Source organism: Caenorhabditis remanei, chromosome V (assembly GCF_010183535.1).
Source record: "Caenorhabditis remanei strain PX506 chromosome V, whole genome shotgun sequence".
NCBI classification, from domain to species: Eukaryota; Metazoa; Nematoda; class Chromadorea; order Rhabditida; family Rhabditidae; genus Caenorhabditis; species Caenorhabditis remanei.
In genome coordinates this window covers 10,684,372-10,707,945 of record NC_071332.1, presented here as the reverse complement: position 1 = coordinate 10,707,945, position 23,574 = coordinate 10,684,372, and the positions used below count along the sequence as shown (strand labels likewise).

Here is a 23,574-nt window from a genome sequence, read left to right as displayed (position 1 = left end):
TCTCTCCCCATTTCTTGTTTCCAGGAACTTCCACATAATTTATTGACTTGTGATCCCTTTTCTGTATTTGTTAAGTTAAATATATACCTGCCTCCCTTTCTTTCAGAAAATTCCGTTCAGACTTTATAATAACAAATAGTTTATTGAATGAATCACAGCGATCAAAAGTGTTTCTTTTTGAAAGATATTCAGAGAGAAAAAGAGCGGAGAAAAGCGAACAGGTGAAAAGGTGGACTAGAAGGGACAGAGAGAAGATGTGTCTGGAAAACAGTGATCACAATTCAGGAGGATGGAACGAAATGACTAAACGGGAAAGCTCGGAAGCGATACAAAGAAGAGAAAACAGAGGGAAAAGAAGCGAAATTAATTAAATAATTACAGTATTCATATATTTAATTTTATAAAATTTAGTTTTAGGCGACAAGATACGGCGCCGACCAGAAGATTCCAATCGTTGAGGCGATTATGAAAATTGTGAAAACGTAGAGACATAGGCGGTCAACAACCTGCAAGAAGATGTTTTCAATTTCACAGGGATTTAAATAAAAGAAAAGAGAAATCTTACCATAGCAGCAAATTTCCAATTATTGGATGCCTGTTCCTCTTTATCTCCCTCGATCATTCTCTTTGTCACAATCTTCAATTCATGATATATTCTGTGAAGAATCAGAAGTGTTGCTTGTTGTGAAACATCTGTCGTCGTTCCATTTGCAGAAGATATCATTGTACTCGGAATACTTCCGATACTCGTTAATCCGTTGCTCACCGACTGAGTCATTATGTACTGATTGAGACGACAATCTGCATCGAATGAGTTGGCACGAGACAACGAATGCTCATTTTCTTTGATATTTCGAATGAGAGATTCCGAATGACGATTTGGTTTCGAAGTGAAAAGAGATGGAAGTGAAGCGTAGGTTAGATTATGTCCGGGTCGTTTCATACGAAGAATCCACGGAATCCAGTAGAGAAGAAGGTTACGAGTCTGCAAAATATTCATTGAAAAGACATCAGAAATCTTTGTTTTCTTACCCATGGACCCATTTCATGAGTCTCTGGAGTACGGTAGTGCAAGTTCAATACATAGACAGTGAAGACGGTGGAAGCAGTGACCACAATCATACAACACGTGAAAAAGATACCTGAGAGAACCCCCGGTTGATATGAATTTATTGCATTTTAAAGTTACCTAAAAGTGGCACTGCTTCAGAAGTGGGCGGTGACATCTCCGAAACAATACTCAAGAAAAAACAAATCGAAAGAAGAACGGTGATTTCTGGAAACAATGCATTTCAAATCATCTCGAAACGAGAACCTTACGTAGTGTAATTTTCTCTCCGGCATCTGGAGGAAGAGTGAATCCTAGAAGTGTCATAAGTGTTGTTAAAATACATGGCATAATCAAATTGAAACCTGTAATCTATTTCATTAAAAATTCAAGATAAATTAAAACTAACCGTAATAAAGAGTTCGTCGTCTCATGTGAAGATAAAAATGAACATCCGGATAGGGTTCCGGACAACAATCATAGAACTTTTCGTTTCTTTCCACAGTGGTCACTGAATACTTTTTTCTCTCTTTTTTCATTTGTTTTCTCATCAATAACTCACATGGTAACGCCCATTCTCCATTTGGAAGATACTCGCTGATATCAAATCCACCCGTTGCTGGTTGAAGATCAAGTTTATAGCCGTCGTATGTCCAGGATCCGAACTGCAAATTCAGGAACGTTCAATATCAAATATAAATTTAAGAAAAACTCACTTTGAAGAAACATTTCTGCTCGTCAAACGGAAACCATTGGATATCAATTTTACACGAAATCTTAAATATTCCTGGTGGAACCCAATGAACCAACCCAGATGAATAAACAATCATATTTGTTTGATAAGTTGAATCAAAGTTCGTATCTACACTATTATAAAGAAGAACATCTGGCTTCCATATCTTTCCTGCCGGAAATCGGACATCTGTGATGTTACCGTATTCTGCTTGGTCCCAGACCAAATTGTAATCTTTCCACGTCTGAAAATCAGATGAAATACTGGAATCGAATGGAATGAAATCTTACATAATCCAACCAAGCATTGACATAAACTACTTGATTCTTCTCATCCACATCAATTATTTGTTGGAGGGCTACCTGGAAATTGGAAACTTTTTTAATGAAGTATCTTACAGAAGTCAGGTGAGCTAATTGAATCTTTCCAACATCGAAGTATTTTTTCAGCCTTCTCACATATTCAAAAACAATATTTTTCCCGAAATCTGACAGTGCGTACCTTCAAATGTACTGTAACTGGCTCCGAATGATTGGCTACTGGTCGTTCCAGATTGTTATAATTGCGCATGAGATCCTCATATAGCCGACGTTCCTGAAGTGATCCAAACGCCGGTGTCGCACAGAAAATAGCGCATGAGAGGAGGAGGGCGCAGACAGACATACGGACATGAGAATCAGGGAATGAAGAGCATTTGGGGTTGATCTGAAATATATATTTTGAAATGATAATGAAATGTTGTTGGTCAAGAGGAGTAGTTGAGGAATAGTGAAAAACCCGAAAAACGAGGAAAATGTTGCAAAAAGGGAGGAACGAACACAAAACAAATGTGTGGAATGGGAGGAGGATTCCTCTGGAGAGTTGGCTGGTGACACTGACCAATTCATATTGAAAAAAAAGGAAAAAATAAGAGGGTGGATCGAGAAAGAAGATGGAATAAGATAAGAGTAGATGACTAATGAAGACATGGCTGGAAAACAATCTGCAAGATAAATGATGAAGTCTCAATTGAGATATCGGGAGTGTAGAACGAGAATTTATTAGTTGGAAGGAGTCTGGGATTAATTGCTTTGAAAACAAAGTACCGACTGTCAATCTAAGTTAACTCTTCTAAGATTTGATTAGTCACAACTGAAAACTCTTTCGAAAATCCTGGAAAACCCTTGGAGAAGTTAAAAATAGTTGGAATGATCATTCTCACTTTTTGAAATTTGATCTTTCTCAACTGACCCTCTTTCAGTATGGCGTGAACGTTTTTCCTGAACGGCAGTGGCTTCGGAATCTGATAAGAGGGAAACGAGAATCATAAAACCGTAGCTTCCACAAAAACAAAAATAGGAAAAAGCATGAGAAAACAATAAAGAATTAGACGAAAAGAAAAACAAAAAATGAGTCAATGTCCCAATAAAAGGGCAGAATTAAACTGAGTTTCGAGTTCTAATTGCTCAAGAAGGCAATTGAAAAAGCAGTTCAAGTGAATGTGTACTTTGTAGTGATGAGTATCCGTATTTTGTTCCAGATACGACTTCTCAGAGCCCAAGAAAGCTTCCAAAAGCATTTGCTGCATCGTTCAGGATCTCAAAGAATGCACATAAATCGTGCACTCTTTCTCATTTTCAAAAGAGTCTTCTTCTTCTTCATGTTCTTCATGATAACGATGACATGATAAGTGACAGGTGCGGTCGGCGGACTGCGGCTATCGGAAAGCGGTATCAGAAGAGGAACATATGTTTTGAGGGAACTCGGTTCTACTCCAGGCCCATCTATACTACTTTGGTATCGATGAGATATAATTGGTGATATAATAAAATTTCTAAAAGATAAAAAAAGAGATATCATCTTTTTTTGCCTATCTCTGTCCCCCGGATCCAGGGTATCCGGGTCGTGGAAGAGGGTGGCGACAGAAAATTGAAGAGACAAGAGGGCCCCCGGAGAGGCGAAGATTTATCACGACTCTCTTTTTGACACAGTGTAACAAGAGACTAAAAAACGTCGCCATTCATTTATTATCTTCAGCAACCAACTCCAACCAATATACCTTTTTTGCGACTCTCAATTTTTTCTGGTTTAGCTTCTTCACAAAATGTAGTCATAAACGAAGCAATCATCATCATCTTCCTGTTCTTCTACATCTCTTTCGTTTCTCATTTCATCGTGTCATAAAGTATTTGGTGGGGAGAGCAAGTGTAAAATAGAATGAAGAGAGGAGGAAGAACAAAAAAAGTTGAGAGCTCAATGAGTCAAGGATAGTCTTTTTGAAAACGAATGAACAGCTGAGAATCGACTGGTTACGGTAACTTTGAAATGGAAATAAAAATAAACGATCAGGTTTTTGTAATATACTTTGCTTTAGATTCTCTTTAGCTGGAAAATTTCACATTTTTAGACATTTTCAAAACGGAATACTTTAAAAGACTAATTTTGATTGCTCTCTAGAGCGCACAACTAACTTTTTAACTCAAAAACTATCCACAGAAAGTCTATGCCTATATGAAAAAAAACGAAAGAGATTTTTGAAGAATTGCAAAATGTTTCGATGGTTTGAAAATTAGACATTTAAAGTTTGAAACTGCGTAGGGTTTCAAGGTGGTTCTCGTACACCAAAACGAAAAAAAATAAAAACCAGGAATTCCAATTCTCAAATTGAACTCATCTTTTAAATGAGAAGACACGGAGTGTGAACTCTACGCCAACCAGAAATCTTGAATGAAACACATACAAAGAAAGGAAAGAATTTCACACTTTATCTTTGATCACCTCAACTTTTTGTGGCCGACTGACTGACAAACGAGATTTAGGGTGACAACAAACGGACGTTTTGTTTTGACAGGCTCTCACTTTTCCACTCCGTTTCCTACTTACTCCTCCCACCCGGAGAAGGTAGACAGTGAAAGAGAAATATGAGACAATAAGGTCAGAAGTACCGGAAATTTATATTGAAATGAGTGGGTGCTAATCTGGATGTTTTATTGGGATGTTTCAGTAATTGATGGATAGACTGGGAAGAAGATCAGAAGGATCAAAAAGAGTCAGTACGTAAGCAGCCATGAAGAAACAAAAGTAGGGAACATTGAATGAATCAGGAAATGAGAGACTTGTCTTTAATTAAAAAATACCAGGCACCTGCTAACAGATAGGTATCAATATAGATATTGTTGTTTGTTTTGCCACAATGGATAACGGGAGCAAAGGGAGATGCACACTTTTGACCTACCTACCACAAGGAAATGATATCATCGGAGATATAGTTTCACAAGGGGAGCTCTCTGGCAAGGCTGTCAAACTAGGAATATAGGTAAGTTAACGACATCTTGTTAAGTATATGATAGAACTTCTTGTTATTTTTATGAAATGTTCCACCGAAAGATGCAAAAAACTGATAGACCATGTCCACCAATTTATTAATTTAAAGTTTCAGTCTCTACCTGGATCTAATGATGCTGAAATGTTTGCTACGAGAGTTTGTTGAGCAACAACATGTGCATCTAACTTAATATCTGATCTTTAGTACCTCATCATTCCCTGATTCCACCTACGTCAAGATCAAAATCTACGTTGGACCTAAGGTTACCTTGTAACTGGACTCCTTAGAATCACACGACTCCAGGAGGTCCTTCATTTCATCCCAACCGCAAAGAAAAAACAACAGAAAGAAGTGAAAACTAGAAACTTCTGAAGGCACTTGGAAACAAGCAGCTCACTCTTGGAAGCTCATTTTCCTCTCCTCCTACTCTTTCTTTTTAGGAGAAACGGAAAGGATGGGCTCCGAAACATTGACGGTGGGAAAAACAAGCAGAAAACGGATTGGACGAGCTCAAAGACAGAAGAAAAAATGAAAGAAAAAGAGAAGGAAGAGGAAGAGAAGATGAGGAGAAAGAGGGTAAGGATTGTGGGTTAGTTCGAATTTGGATTGGAAAGAAAAACTGGAGAAAAAGTCGGGAATGGGGAGGCGGAGAGTGGTGGTGGTAGTGGTGGAAATGGGTTGTAGATAGGTGGTCGAACAATTGGTTGTACAAGTGAAAAAGAGAGAAATAGGGAATTTGTTCTTTTGGAGATTCTGCAGAATGGGATACCAGAAGGTTCGGAGATCAAAGTAGTCGGAAGGAAGGGAAATCGGACACAGATACTGACGTCGAAGGCTGTTGACAATCCTGACAAAATTACTGTATCATAGCAATTGAAGTGCCTAGCACTTCTGATTCTTTTTTCGTCAAACTAATAGTTAATCAGGTTCAGACTATAGACATTTGGGACGATAGACCAAAAAATGAACTGCATCTCCTTGCTGCAGAATCCTCTCAACTCAAGTTGAACTTCCTACAAAGAAAATATGATCTATGCAACACAGAAAATAGGAGAATGAAGGATAGCCCTGAATACCTAATATGAAGTTCATATACTACTTTTTATTGTCTCAGGCAACAAGAGGAAACCACGTTTTGACTGAAACTTCAGAATTAGATATGATGATGGTATCATAGATATTTTGTTTTCGTTCAAACATGTTATACAGAATGAATGCCGGAAAATATGAAAAATGGAAACTAGCTTTGTCCCCGATCGAACTTGGTTTCTGTGGTCTCATCGTACTCGAAAATAAAAGAAACTTCCAGCTAATCAAAGAACAGCCATTCTAAACTGAGATGACACAAGATCTCTGCTCATTTCCAAGATTATTTACACATTCTTCTCTACTCCTACACTAAAATGTCGGAAAAAACTTCTGGAGAAGATCTGCGGTCATCATCATCATAGTCTTTCCTCAGACAACGCCCCGCCCATTTCTCCTCGTTGTCGTCGGTGTTTTTATGCCGAACTCCATGGTCATAAAGTTGACCATAAAATCCATTACTCTTCGACTTCTTATTCTTTCAAACCGGATGATGATGATGACGACGACGATGGAGAAAAGTGAAATTCAAGGAGAAGTGAGCAAGAAGCAAGAGCTTCTGGCACTGGTTTCAAGATTGACGACATCCTTTTTCAATTAGGATCCCTCCCAAACAGCAGTCCCATACCGATCTATCATCCAAACCAATCGGCTTCAGTTCTCCAGTTTTTTTCGGTCGTTTTTCGACGGGGAGGTGGACGACTAATCAAATTTTTGGGGTCTTGACGAAGAAATATATACAGAAATGAGGTGGAAGAAGATTCGAAAGGTAAGTAAATTGAATGGGTAGTCTAAAAAAAGACAAAGAATAGGGTCAGAGGAAAATGAGGAAAAAAGAAAAGAAGAAAATAAGGGACAGTGAATTTGATTTGGAAACAGGAAAGATGGGGCGGAGTGAATGAAGAGAAGGAGAAGGGGGTTGAGATGCTCAACTATGGACTCTTACTTTTTTGGAAACATCAGATGCGCTTTGATCTGATAATGTATGGAAACATGTGGGGACAAGGATGAGAGAGGGATCATCAAAGATCTGAGAAAAAGTACAGGGAACTGGGAAGGAATAAAGAAAGGGGATCTGCTGAGTCACTAAAATAATTTATAACGTTTGAAATAAAAAAGGACCGAAACTTAAAATTCTTCACAGTCGTCACCATTTGAAATTCAGGCAATAGTTTCAGTTCAGAATGAAATCTTCTTCTAATTCTAGAAAATCTAATAAAATCTCACATTTAAATGTCAACTACTGATTCCAGAACCCGAGTCTCTTCACTGACTAATTCGTCACCTAATGACCTTCTAGTCTTTTTTCTTTTCAAATTCTTTTTCGATTCATTCTATGTCTTTCATCCATCTTATTTCCTCCAATTCGCACCCATTTCCAAAAACGATTTGTACTCGAAAAACGCATTAATTGGTGCCCCCTTTTGAGCTTATGTGTGGGAACATTTGAATTACTCACTTCATTCTTTTTTACCCACACACAATACAATCATTTGGGGAAAAACGTAAAGAAATGGAATGGTTTTATTGGTTTCTTTTATGTGAAAGAAGTGACGAAGTTTAAGCAAAGAGATACGGTGCACGCCAAGCGATGATGATGGAAACGATGACGATGAGAATTGAGAAAGCGAGAAGACAGAGACGATCGACGACGATTGCAGCGAATCTCCATTCGAGAGCCACTCGACTGTCCTCATCATTGTCGTCGTCGTGTTCTCGGATCATCTGAAAATTTAGGGAAATTTGAAAAAAACAACAAAGGAATTCTTATTATAACCCAAATGCCGTCAGTTATGAATGTCAGGGTTCATACTGTTTCAGAATGTGAAGCTGGATACAAATTATCTCGATGTTTCTACGAGTTTGTGTCAAAAACTTTGACTGGACGTACCTTGACATGATCATAAATCTTCTGCAACACCCGTAATCTCTCAATTCCTTTCTCATCTGCCGTTTTGTCTTGTTTCACTTGGTAAATCAATTCTTCAAAGTTTTCTTTCAACATAATTCCCATTGTATGTATCTGTGTAACTGGTCCATCCGCATATTCGAATGCAGTTCTCGCCATAGATTCTCTCCGATTTCTCTCTTTCCAACTGTCCTTTAGAGTTTTTACATTATTGTCTCTGTCTGGCATTTTCATTCTCAACACCCATGGAGACCACTCGAGTAAGATGAACCTCATCTAAGAATTAAAAACTGTAGTATCAACTTTCTGAAAACAAGACTCACCCAAAAGCCCATTCTCTCATGAACATGTTGATTTCTAAAATGGAAACTCTGTACATAGACGGTGAATGACGTTGCCAATACGGAAATGAAATTGCAGGTGTGGAAGAATACACCAAGAAGAGGAACAGCTTCTGAAGTCTGCGGAGTCAGTTCACTCATAATAGTGAGGAAGATACAAATAGCGAGGGAAACAGAGATCTGAAATGAAAAATCAGACTTTTATCATAGCTGAAAGGAGTCACATACCTGGAGACCAACTTTTTCACAAGTTTCTGGGGAGACTGTGAATCCAAGAATGACTAGAACCATCGTAAGGAGTACTGGGGCAATCAAGTTGAAAGAGTAGTATCTGGAAAAAGTTTATTTATCTTTTTGATTTTCGGACAAACTTCATTTAAGTCATCGGACAAACAGAAAAACATACAGTCTCTACTCACAATGTTCTTCTCCTTAAGTGCAGTGTGAAAGTGATATCTTCATACTGTTCTGGACAACATTCATACTGTTTCACCGTGATATTTGTCCGGTGACCGATAATAATCCATTCTCCGTTTGGAATAAACTCGGAGAAATCGAAATCTCCTTTTTCCAATTCTATTTTGTCCCGTGTGTATGTCCAGGAGCCGAACTAAAGATCAGAAAATAATCAATTTATGAAGAAATACTTACTTTGAAATAACAAATCTGCTCATCGAATGGGAACCAATAAATATCCAATTTACACGAAACTTTGAAAATACCAGGTGGCATCCAATTTATATATCCAGTATGGTAATTAACCAAATTCACTTTATACGAGGAATCAAACTCCGAATCAACACTGAAAAACGTTTTTGTCATTTTTTGTCATATGTTTTCTGAACATTATTATATTTCCTGGTAATTTGAAAATCGCGGAAGTCACCTATTATAAAGAAGGATATCGGGAGTCCATAGAGCATCCGGCGGGTGTCTTAAATCTGTCACGTTCTCATATGCCGTCGGTTCCCATCGTAAATTTTCATCTCGCCAAGAGAACTTTAGCCATGCGTTCACTTCCAGCTGTTCTTCTTTTTCAGACTGAAATATTTCAATAAAACCCGTTTTTAAATTTTCGGAATATGAGAAACTTTAGATGAATTCGTTTTTTATTCTAAATCAAATTTAACACCAAAAAATTTACCAAATTAATAATCTGCTGCAATGAAACTCCTAAGGTAACTTTCACAGGTTTTGAACTATCCAAAATCGGTCTTTCCTCTCGAACATATCCCGACATGAGATCATTGATAAGCCGGACTTCAGCTGGAGAGCCATTTGATTGGGTGATTAGAAGTAAGAGTTGCAATAAAATAAGATTCGAATGAGGCATCACGAAGCCATTGAGAGTTTTTCTGAAAATCAGAGAGGATTTGGGAAATCAAAAGGGAGTGCATAGAGCTAGATAGAGACGGAGAGAGAGATATGAAACGAACGAAAAGTGGACTGAGGAGAGGAAAATGAGAAATAAGACAACTGTTGCGATGGGAGAAAAGAGGAGGAAATCCAGGAATTTGAGAGTTTGAAAACCTAAATCTATTCTGAGTTAGTTCAGATTCATTCGGAAGTCCTCCGGAAGAGAAACCTTCTAAAAAAAGTTGGTATTCGTTTGGATGTCTTCCTCTAGAACCTGATCAAATTACGCTGTGTCATCACCACATCACCATCTCATTTCTTCTTTCTCAATTCTCCCATTTTTCTTTTCTTTTCTTAGCTCATAAACCAAAAATGGGCTCTTCTTTAATGTGTGAATCGCTGCCATCTTTGACGACTGTCGTCCCTTCTTCGGCTTTTGGTTCTCTAGATAAATTGGCCTATGAATTGGAAAAAGAAGGGGAGAAACTGGTTAGGGGGACCGGAGAAAACAAACTTTTTTCATTCTCGTTTGCAGCCAGAAACTTGGAAAAAAGAGTTTAAGAGAAGAAGGAAACAAGAGAAAACCAACCCTTCGGATTTTGAAATCTCAAGGGGATCCTTTACTCCAGAATGGGTGCCTTGTCTTCGCCTAGCTTTAAGTACTTTTCAATCCGCACTGGCTCTTCTTTTCTTGCTAATGGGTTCGTAATCACGTCACTCTGGGGACTTTCTCTCGTTGAGAAAACAAACAGGTGCACGATTGAGTAGTTTTTGAAAGGAAGATGATTGATGCGAAATGCGGTCAACTGCTGAAACTTGCAGTGGAGTATCTGAAGCATTTTTTGCAATGTTGATTTGTTAGAAACTGAAAAAACCAAAACGATAAATCATTAAAAGAGAAGTTCTTTAGAGAAGAACGAATGTGTGCTCCACCAGTACTGTTTACAGTATCAACATTCCTTAACTGAGTCTCGGATCAGAACCATATCCAGGGATTATAATTACTAATAGAAAAAATTAACATAAATACAATATTTGACTATACAAGTTTTTCTGAATCCTCCAATTCACGTTCAACTGAGTCTCCGGGTTGTAAAACGCTAACAGCTTTGAGAAAGAACGCAATGATTCGGTGCAAAATTTAAAATTGCGAATTTTTTTTCGGGATTTAAAAAAAAAACGTAAAGATGAGAAACCCGCCAACATTCATAGAAAAATGACAGCTCATAATATCTGATGACAAACAAAATTGATTTCAGATCAATTCGTGTTGCATTTCTGTAGTAACCCTTACTACCGTATTCTGGCTCAGCTATTCTTTTTCTCTTTTCGGCCATCCCATTTCAAAACATCTGACTCTCTTTCACAATTCTCCAAGTGAAACTATTAGTTTTCTGATCCAATTCGTCCAAAATACCAATATTCATTCGCCCACTCATTTCCATTCATCCACTTATCTTTTTCTCTTCCTCCCATCCCCGGAATCCAGTTACTCATCATCATTACTTGCTCAAAGTATTGCTCACAAAAAGAAAAAGAGTAACCTTTCACCGCCGCCATTTTGTCTCGCCTCTCCCGACACAGACTTCTAAAAACCAAAACGTATCTCTTTCGGTTCTTTTTTGTTCTAATTTCGAAAGAAAATAGCATTCCATTGCTGGGCGAAAATGATTTTGATACGTCAAAATCAACTGTTAGGGAAATGAGAGATGAAGAGACGCAGATCGAGTAGCCTACTATCAATATCAAAGAAATCGGAAAAAGAAAAAGAGAGAGAGATTACAGGAAGAGAGAACAATCTTTTGTTTGCCGATACCGACGGTTTTTCTCGTTTCGCTGGTGCACAGGATCAGCAGGTCTTGAAGAGAAAAATGGGAGGGAGCACGGAACCGGAAAACGGTACGGAAAAAGGCAAGAATCCGGGTTTGGAAGGAAAAGATAGACGAAAAAGATAAGAGCTTCATTTTTCCATTTTTCACAACACTTCGAAAAAGACGAAAAATACAAATGACATTGAAATATATACAACATATTCAATTGATAGTGAGGGGAGAGGGGGACACAATTAAGGAAATAATTATTAAATAAAGAGAAAAGAAAGGAGAATAACCTAAACGACATACTACTGTGAAAAACGTTCTAACCGGGGCGAGAATTCAGAAAATGAAAGAAACACCAATACATTCAAATGGGGGAAACGGGGGGAATGGAGTCTATGGGATGAAAAGAATAAAAAGGAAAAAAGAGAAACGGGGATTTTTGAAAGGCGCAAAACTGGGTAAAAGTACAGACACGAAGAGAGTATATTCTAAAATGATTAGATATTCGGATTAGGCAACACCAAGGGATCCAGTCGATCGGCGACGTAGTCGGAGGAGGTCTTCAGATTTTACATCGAGGGTGTCGGTTTCACGATCTCCGTTAATGTTCTCTTTTTCATCAGGCCGGTGCCAAGCAGCGGTTCTGAAATATTACTTTTTTTTCATCTGGTTGTAAAGGATCTTAGGTTGGGCAATGTATTGAAGAATTTTGAGAATTTTTTTGGTATGGTGAAATTGATCATGATTGGAAGTTGTACCAATTCATCTTGTTGATAAATTCAATAATTTTGATCTTGGCAATGTCAACCACAATGAAATTTCCAGAACGGCTCCTACATTTTTTGAAAAATAGACTCACCTATAAACTTTAGTATGTACCAAATGTCCCATCTTATCATACACAAACGTCTCCTCGAATATCTGTCTATACCAATATTCTTCTGTTGTCTCTGGTGTCCTGTCAGGGAATCTCTCGGCACGTTGCTCATACAAATCCTTCGGAATCAATTTGTCACAATGGTCAGCCAAAATATCTCCCAAATCAGTTTTTCCGAGGGCCTCAGCGAATCCTTCTTTGCTTCTCCAGAGAACTTCATCCGGCAACCATCCTTCGAAGGCACTTCTTAATAAATGTTTCTCTAATTTCATTGGCATCAATTTGTAAGTTGGTGGCAAGCGACTGACAAGGTCGATGAATCGTTTGTCAAGGAATGGAACTCGGATTTCGAGTCCATGGCAAGAAGTGGAACGGTCACAGCGAAGAACGTCATATTGATGAAGATGATGCATTCTACGCAGAATCTCCTTGTGAAGATGAAGAGCATTTGGTGCTCTTTGCATGTAAGCATAACTCCCAAATAACTCATCAGCTCCCTCTCCAGACAACAACACTTTAACATCTGAACTTTTTGAAATGTGTTGACACAGAAGATAGTGGGCGATTCCACATCGAATGATCAGTGGGTCAAATGTCTCCAGAGCGAATACCACTTCTGAAACAAGTAAAGTAAATACAAGGTTGAGTCAATAGAGGGTGTTACCTGGAATAATATCAATACATTGTTGTGGGGTGATCACGAGAATTTCATGTGGAATTTTCAGGTAGTCTGCCACTTTTCTCGCGTTTTCAAGATCTGGAGAGTCCTCGAATCCGACGGAGAAAGCTACTGGTTTCTCTTTCAAGAAGCGGGTGGCAATGGAGGCAATCAATGAAGAATCAAGTCCTCCGGAAAGCATGAATCCGAAATTACGATTGCCCATAAGACGTTTCTCAACTGATTTCACAAGAATGTCTCTGACCAATGTTTGGGTGCATTCAATGCTTAAAAATCTGTCAGCAACGCTTGGAACGGTGTAATATTGTTGTGGTTGGACTGGTCGATTCAATGAAGAAATACTGATTGTAGCACAGCATCCCGGTGGGAAATACTCAACTCTCTCACATAATTCTTCAATACACTTCACTTCGGATCCGATGAGAAGTGAACCTGAAAATGACGTAATTCTCAATTCGTTTGTTTGATAAATGTGTGTGACTGTGTTGACTGGAAAAAAGAAATAAATGTCTGTCTTTTGTTTGATTTTTTGTCTTAAGAGAATTGAGTGGCGAGTCTAAGTAGACTGGATTTGGATGGGTTGATTGTCTCTCCTTACCGTTCGAATTGTAGCCATAGAAAAGTGGTCTGACTCCGATGGGGTCTCGGCCAATGTACACGTTCTTTGAGTCTGCCATGATGAAAGCGAAGACTCCATCAAGGGAAGCACACGTTTCTTTCAGGTCTTCTTCTGAAAAAAGATGAAGGCTAGCAGGAAGTGACTCTCTGTCTGTTTTCCTTATATTTCAAACTTTTTCAGCTTTTAATATGATTTTTTCTATTTCAGCAAATTCGTGGTACTTCAATCTGATAAAAAATCTTACTGTGCTTCAAGAATGATGTAATGATTGCTGCACAATCGCTTCCACCATTCTTCAGTGTAATCGGACAGTCAATCTGCAAAAAATTCCTTTTCAATCACAAGAGTTCAATTAGAAATCAGATCAAAAGTTGATTACCTTCAGAGATTGATGATTGTAGATCTCTCCGTTGCAAACGACAGACAAACCGCCGCCGGCAATTGGTTGAGCACTTGGAGTATCTCCGGGCTATAAAAAAGTATACATGAACTGGGTGAGAGATCGTAGTCTTACCATGACGATTGCCAAACGATGGAAACCAAGATGAACATTTGGTTGAACCTCTTCAAGTACAGTAAGATCTGGACCTCGCCCAACAATTTTCATGAATGCATCCTGCTGTTGTGGGGTGACTTGCTCGCCTATTATGGCCCAAATGCCGCACATGACAGTAGGATGAAACAAGGGAGAAAAAGAAGAAAGAAGAAGTTTGAGAAGAGATGAAATGGGGTTCCCGGGTAGAGAATCCGAGAGATCTGAAAAAATGGATATCGAAAGTTTTGTAACGAAAATAATCTTGAAGGTATCACACGTGAATTAGACAGATGGCACACGCTGCGGAAGAAAGTGAGCTTGATGAGAAAATGAAGTACACTGACGGTCGGCGGTGCGGAGCCAGATAGGCTTATAAGAGTGCGCGCGGAAAGGTGGAGTCTGTGTCTCACTGCCTGACTGCTGCTCACCGGCCCCGAGAGGACTAGTTGGCTGCTGATAACCGAGACTCTCAATTTGATCTCGACGACGCAGACGACGAGAGAAGCTCCCTCCTGTGGGATAATGACCCGATTGATGAAGGTCATGGAACAGGAGCACAGGAGCACAGCGCCCGCGCCGCCGCGCCGCGCACAGGATCCCATTAGACTCCACCCCACGGGAGGGCGCGATGATTTCTCGGGTGATGATGGCAGAGGAGCACGCCGTGCTCGGGCCGACTCCGCCCTCCGACCTCTTACGGAAGCTCTCTCGGCGTGTGCAATCGGAGGCGGAAAAGATGTGAGAGTGAATGATTCTTCCCGGGGAATGTTGGACGATAGATCAATGGAACGTCGGAGACGCCGCCTGTTTTCTTGCTTTGAAAAAGGCGAGAGCAAAAGAAAAGAATCTTCTTCCTCCCTCTCGATTCTAAGGAGGGGGTTGTTGCCAGCAGCGGGCGCCGTCATATACCAGCTTGCGTACTCTTGCGTGTGTCCGAGACATTTCGGCTCCCGTGGTCTCAGTCTCAGTTACTATTCTCCTGTTTTAGACTCTACTTTTGTCTCTGCTACTACACTTCAATTCCAGCTCCTTGCAAGCTGCCACACCACAGACAATGATGCATAAAGATACAGGTTAGTCTGTTTGCACTTGACTTTTTGGCTCCTCTCTCCGTGAATGTTTAATGAGATCATCATTGCGCGCCGCCGGTAAAAGCCTCACGCGCGTGATACGTGTGCTCGCACCGGAAAACCGGACAAAGTCAAACTTTGTGACAAGTTAAAAGGAAGTCACAGTTGAGTCAGTTGCACCCGATGTCTGGGTTCTAGGCTTCTTGGGAGAAAGGGGAACACAAACCCCGTTTATAGGGCCTGAAAAAACTATCAAGGGCCTGGAAGGGCCTGAGAGAGGCCTAAATCTAAGTCGCATCAGGAAACTGTATTTATTTTAGGCTCTGACCCCACTTGAACGCGTTTCGCACCTAGCATCTCGTTTTGAAAAAGAGAAAAGAGTGACCGATTATCTATATCAATATTTCCAAATCCCCAAGATCTCAGTATCTCAAAGAACCGTATTATTGGCTGTTATGTTAGGAAGCCTACTATTTTTTGGATTTTTCCTGGCCTAGTCCAATGGAACTACAAATTGTTTTGATCTAATTTAAACTGCTCCCACGCTATCCTCTCAAGTACATATTTACCTCCGTTCGCTGGTAACTAGGAGGTTCATTTGATCTCCTTTCTGTTTTTTATGTCTTGTTATTGCAAAAACAAAACACAAAAATATTTGTTCTTGTCTTGTTTTATTTAGCAAATAGTATCCTCCACCCTCGTATCCATCAATCCACAAAACGAATCCATAGTCTTTCATCGTTTTCTGTTGTAATTTTCATCAGAAACGGAACAATTGGCTTGAAGTAGAAGTAGTAGAAGAAAAAGAAAAAGAAAAAGCCAGGAGCAGAAGAGCACACTATAGGTACTTTTCTTTAACGACACTATAGATACCTCGTTAAATAGATACTCATTCCATCAGTCTCATCAGTTTAAAATGGGGTCCACTGAATTGGTTTTTCCAAAGTGAAGAGGGAGGAGGATGATTCGGATTTGATGAGTATATAGATAAGAAAGTGGATCAAAAAGAAGGTTCTTCGGATTCCATTCTATTTCGTCATTTTCATTCCATTCCCACATACATACATACTATGTTTTGTTTCGCAATCTATCTCTTCTCATTCTTCCGACATTGCTCAAAAAACAATACGAGACGGTGCGGAGCCCCTGGCCGTCGAGCACACACCGTTCAAAAGAAAGATGGGTAGATGGTGATGATGCACTTCCCGAAACCCGATTTCCGTATACGGCAGCTGTTGAAAAGAGAATGGAACGCGGCCCCATGTGATGCGTCGGAGACTTTTTCTTTTTGAGACGTCACTTCCTAAAATAGGGAAAAAAGTTGGCGCGTCACAGAGATTGGTACGGTTGTTTGAAGCGGCCCCAACTCTGAATTCCTAAATTGTTTCGCAATCTTGAATCACGATATCGTCTCAAATATCCAAAATGAGTCAAGAGTGATATGTCCTTTGCAGGGGAAACAGCTGGGTTTCGAAATGGGTATACGGTGTTGTGTATTTTGAAAAGCTTCCGAAAAGTTACGAAATTAGACTTCGTTGATTGACTAACCTTCAAAAGTTCCAAAAACACTGTTAGAGCATATAGACAAAGATAAATTAATTTTTAGGAAGATAAGGTATAACAAGAATAATCTAATCTAAATTCACTTCTCGGATGATAGTTCCTCCGACTTCTATTTATAAAAAGTTTTGGAACACTCGATATAATAACAGCTCGTTCAATAAGCTGACGGCGTTCAACACCTTTTCTGATCTGAGGGTATAAATTCTACAGGTGGTTTTCTGTATCGAACGCTCATTGAGAAGAGTTCAAATGTACGTGACTTCTGTAACTTCATCCAGCTCAAAGAACGGTTTTGTGCAAAAGTTGAATCTTTTCTCTTCTTCCACTTTTTTCAATTTTATTTCCAAACTATCAGTTACTCTTTTCTATTTACAAAAGGACACAATCTTAGACTCTTTCAAGATCAACTGCGAAATTTCGAACGTGTGCAAGGAGAGAGTGATTGCTGTACTTTCTCCTTCTTCTTCCTTACGGAGGTCCAATTTCTCTCGTTTTTCTCGTAGCTTCCGATTATAAACTGAACAAACATGTTGTGAGTGTGTGTGATTTGAGATACACACATACAAAAGTTGTAAGCGAAACGTGCGCGACGGGGTTCTTGAGCTCAATTACACGCTTGTTGATTTCGATAAACTGATACGGTAAATGACACGATGAAGATCCAAACAAGGAAAGAGAAATGGGTATAAAAGAGAAGATGGGAGAGAAAGTGGTTACATCTACTCATATTTACTAGTGTTCTGAATTCGATCACGTTCGACCCTACTCTAGAAATGGTGGTTCTCACAAAAAATGCGGTGAAAATCAACTATGACGACGTGGCGAAGTCACCAGGTATGTAAAAGGACGAAGGGCTGAACGTATGAAGAAGTGACTCTTGTTTCTTGAATAAAATATCAAACACTCGTATGCATGGAAGATAATCCGATATGCAGAGGGATTCTAGGATTGTTGGATTTACGACGAGAAATATGGTCAAAAAACATTTGAGAAGATTTCTGATTTTTTTTCTCGTTTTATTTTTCAGTAATATATAGGGATTACTGTATTTTCAGTGCCTATTTTTCGTTGAACTTGAGTCAATTTAGACTGGGTTATACCTAAACGGTTTTCAGTTTTTCTCGCACCGTATTGTCTTCTAAAACATTCAATTAGTGTTCTATCCCAGATCAAAAACTACAATGTTTCCAACATCACCATATCTTTCTCACCTTCCAGCTTTTTCATCACAAAATCTGTCACTTTTCACAACGAAACAGTTGATATATCAGGTCTTGGGGTGCCGCTGTCAAAAAATACAGTCACTGGCATTCCTCTCACCTGTATGAATGTGTGCATTGGGCATTGGCATTTCCGCAAAATATGCGCGAAAAACCTTTTTGACGCGTGTTGAGTCCGCGCGGCGCCTTGTTGCTCTCAGCCTCTCACTATCACTCCGCCAATCCGCGGGTCTACTGATCACTGTGCCACCAAACTTTTCACACACAAACATCTTATACTTTTGCGCTTTCGAACGCTTCTTCTACTACTCCGTTGTTTTAAATTCTTGAGAGAATAGAGTGTGTGAAAGTGATCTAAGTGGTTTAGAGTTGATCATGGAACACCACATAAAGTGATATATAGTGGATCTATCTTGCTGGAAATATGGTAAAATGTCACGAGAGTGCTTTTGGTGGAAGTTCTAGAACACAATGAATTCATTGTTAATAGATCTTAGTGTCTGCACTTTATCTTTTGAAAGTTAAATCTATTTGAGAAACTATAACTAGCTATTTACATTCCATGAGATTTCTGGATTATGATGGCTCTAGACTGCTCTGATTCATATTATCTTGACAACAAAAATTTATATTTTCTTGCAGGCAGTATCAAATATATCTCACTCACTTAATATCCAGTTATAGACCACAAATAACGATACTTAAAACACAGGACTTAAAACAAAAAAATTTATAAGTTTGGAAAAGCTAAACTAGGCTTATATATAAGTAGAAATCCTCCCGCTTCTCCGATGTAAAACACACCTACCGTTAAATCAAGAACGGAGAATTGATGATTTGAACTTACTTATTTAGAAAATGACAAATTGGAATCACACATCTCAACCATAGAATCTAGAATCCAGAACCAGTAACTCAGCTTACTCATAAACAAGACTTACACTAGTAATGTCAGTATTTTGTGCTCTTAGATCTAAAACTGTCTTCCAAAGACAACTAAGATCACAGAATGCTTGCCTAACAACCCATCTTGTAACTTGTTTCTGATGAAATCGAATCCGTTGTTAACCTCTGCGCCCCCCGAGGTTAACAACCCTCCTCCCGTTTTTCTCATCTTTTTTTCCGTCGCACCCCCCGCGCAATATCGTTCCGCGAGGAGCATAGAGAGATATCTTCTGCACGAGACAATACTGATGAGCACGAGTTAAGTGAGGAGTCGCACAGACGAAAGTGTACTTTTTCTCCCCTCTGATTCTACCACCCTAAGTAATCCGGGCGCTTCTTCCATCTGCTTCTCCCCTTCATCAACCCCCGGGGCGCCCGCCCTTTTCCCCCTTTTTCCTGATGCCAATTTCCGGTTACCATCTACCTCTCCGGAGGACTGGCAAACAACTGGCGTATAAAATGATAAGCGACCGTAGAGCATTACTACTTTCATCTCCCACATGAGCAAGAATTTCACAAATTTCATACAAACTTTTCATCAAACCAATTTTTCGAGTTTCAGATCAGTTGCTGCGATCAATGTCATCAGTACATCCGATCAGTGATGGCATTCCTTCACAACAACGGCCTCTCAACTATAGGTGGTTTCCATCATGGAGATTTATGACATCTATCATGTTATGTTTTTGTTTCGGATGGTACGTTCTCAGACTTTTCGGAACAATCTGAATGCAAATATTTATTTTCAGTGTTCATCTCATGAACAGCAATATGGGAATGGCCATTGTTTGTATGGTCAACTCTTCGGTCACCTACGACAATGAAACCTATCCGGAGAATGCGGCACCTCTTCTAGATTGGTCTTCTGATGAACAAGGATATATTTTCTCTGCATTCAATGCAGGTCTTCTAGTTATGCTTTTCACTGGTGGCATGGCTGATAAATTCAATGCCAAATACATGATTCTTGTCAGTGTTGCCATTGCTTCACTTGCCAACCTCACACTCCCATTCATGGCTCCGATTAGTGTTTATTGGGCAATTTTCAGTCGGTTTTTGGTCGGATTTGCTGATGCTCTTCTGCAACCTGCTATGAATTCATTGATCACAAGATGGTTCCCCACTTCTGAAAGAAGTTATGCTTTGGGATTGGCTACTGGTGGAAGACAAATCGGTGAGTTGGTTTTTAAAGATGTCTTAGGCATGTGTTGAGTTCTAATTTTATAAAACTATCAAAAACTAAAGGTTCTTATCTCACTGAGTTTATTTCAGGTACCCTCATCATTATTCCCGCCGCTGGAGCACTCTGTTCTCAAACGGAAATCTTTGGTGGATGGCCTTCAATCTTTTATCTTTCTGGATTCATTGGTATCATCTTCATCTTTTCCTACATCTTCCTCGGAGCTGACAAACCATCAAAACAAAGCTGCATCACCGATAATGAACTCAAATTTATCACAATCTCCAATCAATCCGAAGACGTTGGAAAGAAGAGAACCGAGAGAAAGGTCCCATGGAAGCACATTCTCTCTTCTGGAGCTGTCTGGGCCTCTGTCATTTCACTTGTCTGCCATGAATTCCCATTGATGACTTTAATCATGTTCTTGCCTTCATATCTTCATGACGTCCATCACTACCATTCCACTGAAAACGGTATTCTCTCTGCACTCCCAACTGTTTCCCTTTGGTTTGCCAAGATCGGATCTTCCTACTTAAACACTTGGCTCCAACAAAACACAACTTGGAAGAAGGATACAATCTGCAAAGTTCTCAACTCAATCGGATCAATCGGTCTGGGAGTTTTCCTTCTTGCTGCCACATTCCTTGACAAATCTCATGCCTGGATGGCTGTACTCTTCCTTTGTCTTTCAATGGCTTCTGCTGGTCTTCATACTCCTGGATGTCAACTTGCTCTTGTTTCTGTTGCTCCTGCTTATTCTGGAGCTGTCACTGGATTCACTTTCTTCTTTGTTGCTGTTTCTGGAATTATCCATCCAATTCTTACAAAAATGATAGTGAAAGATCGTACTGCTGCTGAATGGAACTTGGTTTTCTATATTTCAACAGTCATTGCCATCTTTCCAATTGTCATTTTCAATGTGTGGGGATCTACTGAGGTTTGTTTCTACTCTCCCAATTAATTAGTTTTCAATTAATCATATTTCGTATTTTCAGGTGCAATGGTGGGCCAAAAGTAAGGCGTCAATGCAACAAGATCCAAATAACAAAAAGATGTCAAAAGCTTCAAAAGCTCCATCAACACCAAGCATTGATAGTATCGATATGGCCTAAACTGCCAGTTCTTTTTGTTCTTTTCTTGCCCATTTCATCTTCTTCCGCAACCAATTCATTCTCTCTCAACACTTGTTGCAGGTTTACTGAACTTGTATGATCTCTGCCGTCTTTTCTTCTTTTGAATTTTGTTTCTTTCCCAGTTTCCATTTGAATTCATCCCATTGTGTGTGTACTTTTGCGGGTTGTCCAGCTCAAAGTTCCCCCAATTCTTTTGTTGTTTTTGTATTTGATTGATTTTGTGTCAATTTATTCAATTTAATAATAAACATTGTCATGAATGAGTTGAAAGAATCTGATTAATATCCGTATAGTCATTAGAAGTCTCCAAAAAGTCAGAATCAACTAAAGCTTCAGCAGAAAGTTGAGTTGAAGTAGAAGTGAGAGCATGAGCAGTGGTGTTTACTGATAAATCAGGCTGAGAGTTCGGAGTAGACCTCATGGAAGATGTACGGGTTTTGGGATCTAGATGATAGTAGATTTTCCAAATTTCAGCAAAGCAGACTGAGCAGTGAAAACGAAAAAACACCACGAGAGGAAGGCTTATTTTGAGGAAAACTTTACTGGTATCGTCCAGTTTTTCAGGGAAGCCAAACGATCGGATCGAACCTGAACGTGTTTTTCAAAGTTTATTAGTCGCAACCGACGTTTGAAGCTCTCACCTTCGAGTGTGTGGAATCCAAACAATATCATATTAAATATGATCAAAAATGTGATTGATTGTTTTCCAATAGTATCACAGGGCTCAATAATACTTCCCTTTTTCAGGAGATAAAAAAGGAGAAGAGCTTGAAGAATAACTTCAATCGCTCGAATTACGAAAGTACCCAACACAAGTCCTTTGTCATCTGATAATGAATCTCCTCGTATAACTCCAAGAAGTCCCATTGAACAATATAAAACTTCTCCACTCGCTCCCACCATCAGGAATATTACATTGATTGTTTTCTCGTGAGACATCGCATCTCGATTCGGAGAGATCACAAAGTCTTGATTTCTCGCGATATGAGCGAATAGGCAGTGATACACAATTAGACAAACAACGATTGAAATAAGATAATACGACAAGCCAAAAATTCCCATTATCATTCCAGCTGCTTTATCGTACTGGCTGTTCCTGAGAATATCTCCGAAAGCGATACTCAGACACAGAAGAATGATCATTATGTATCCAAGTACCATGCTGACTCCCGTGTTCCTATAGTCAAACCCAATGTAATGAGCTTTTCGATGGTTATGAGTTTCTTCGCTGAATGCAACCGTATAGAATAAACTCAGACAGACTCCTACAGCAATGAGACAAAACTCCACGTTTCCTGTTAGAAGAGTGATTGCAGTATTTCCGAATAATTTAACAGCTCGAAGTTGTTTCTCATGTCTCTGAAAAATTTCAATGAAACAATGAAGAAAACAAAACGCCTTACTTCAAAAATAATGTCAACAACTGTTGGTGGCTCTGTGGCATGCAAAATCCATCCAGATGACCGATCATAATTTATGTGGTACACGTCATTGTTATTGTTTGAAATTCCTGATTTAGCAATGCACAGTGACACCCAGATCCATAGATTCACAGCTATTGTATGAGCCAACCCAAAGAATACCAGAAGCCGATCGCAATGGAAAATAATTCGTTGGCTTTTGAAGATGAATATGAGTTGTGCCGCGTGGAAAACGATGTAGAGACAAGTTCGCAAGATGCATAAACCCGGACGAACACTCTGAGCAAAAGCAAGAAAGAATTCGATTCCCCAGAGAACAATTGCACCAATAGAGAACACTAAAAAACCAAAATATTTCAAATTTAATATGAGTATAATCATATTACACACTGCTCCAAGACGTAAGAAAAATACTGAAGCACCGATACCAACAATATCAGAATCTTTGATCCGAAGAAACTGGAAAACCACAGTAGATGAGAACATTCACAGGTTTTTCTTTTTCTCACCGTCCATTTTTCCCATGTTGTCAAACCGACAATTACGAAGAAAATGATTGAGATAGATAGGTTACAGCAACCAAAAATGCTGTACGAGTACCAATAATCATCGGATTGAAAAGTTGGACTGAACTCTATCATGCAACAAATTATTGTCCATACTAGGGTGTAGATCACAAACAAATACGGAGCCAGATGTTGTTGAAAACTGAAAATAAATTATTAAGTAATAAGA

At 39.3% G+C, this 23,574-nt stretch overlaps 5 protein-coding genes across 5 annotated transcripts; 1 reads left to right on the top strand and 4 right to left on the bottom strand.

Moving 5' to 3' along the window:
* Positions 1-413: 413 nt before the first annotated feature.
* On the bottom strand, positions 414-2,444 carry GCK72_018879 (uncharacterized protein; the record flags this gene model as incomplete). Its single annotated transcript, XM_003110591.2, has 10 exons — positions 414-506; positions 566-985; positions 1,033-1,142; positions 1,190-1,276; positions 1,321-1,413; positions 1,458-1,559; positions 1,611-1,713; positions 1,765-2,025; positions 2,072-2,143; positions 2,283-2,444. 10 exons carry the CDS (start codon positions 2,442-2,444, stop codon positions 414-416), a joined length of 1,503 nt encoding a protein of 500 aa, XP_003110639.2.
* Positions 2,445-7,731: 5,287 nt separating this feature from the next.
* Positions 7,732-9,754, bottom strand: GCK72_018878 (uncharacterized protein; the record flags this gene model as incomplete). Its single annotated transcript, XM_053732780.1, has 6 exons — positions 7,732-7,896; positions 8,063-8,356; positions 8,404-8,601; positions 8,650-8,752; positions 9,308-9,462; positions 9,566-9,754. The coding sequence occupies 6 exons, from the start codon at positions 9,752-9,754 to the stop codon at positions 7,732-7,734; spliced, it is 1,104 nt and encodes a 367-aa protein (XP_053581693.1).
* A 2,353-nt stretch (positions 9,755-12,107) lies between these two features.
* GCK72_018877 (uncharacterized protein) lies at positions 12,108-14,439 on the bottom strand (the record flags this gene model as incomplete). Its single annotated transcript, XM_003110312.2, has 7 exons — positions 12,108-12,240; positions 12,457-13,090; positions 13,139-13,585; positions 13,752-13,883; positions 14,017-14,089; positions 14,152-14,241; positions 14,287-14,439. The coding sequence occupies 7 exons, from the start codon at positions 14,437-14,439 to the stop codon at positions 12,108-12,110; spliced, it is 1,662 nt and encodes a 553-aa protein (XP_003110360.2).
* Positions 14,440-17,713: 3,274 nt separating this feature from the next.
* Positions 17,714-21,397, top strand: GCK72_018876 (uncharacterized protein; the record flags this gene model as incomplete). The annotated part of the gene is made up of 5 exons (XM_003110394.2): positions 17,714-17,774; positions 19,668-19,803; positions 19,855-20,279; positions 20,378-21,222; positions 21,281-21,397. The coding sequence occupies 5 exons, from the start codon at positions 17,714-17,716 to the stop codon at positions 21,395-21,397; spliced, it is 1,584 nt and encodes a 527-aa protein (XP_003110442.1).
* A 274-nt stretch (positions 21,398-21,671) lies between these two features.
* Positions 21,672-23,325, bottom strand: GCK72_018875 (uncharacterized protein; the record flags this gene model as incomplete). Its single annotated transcript, XM_053732779.1, has 4 exons — positions 21,672-21,862; positions 22,060-22,777; positions 22,822-23,177; positions 23,268-23,325. The coding sequence occupies 4 exons, from the start codon at positions 23,323-23,325 to the stop codon at positions 21,672-21,674; spliced, it is 1,323 nt and encodes a 440-aa protein (XP_053581692.1).
* Between the last annotated feature and the right edge of the window lie 249 nt (positions 23,326-23,574).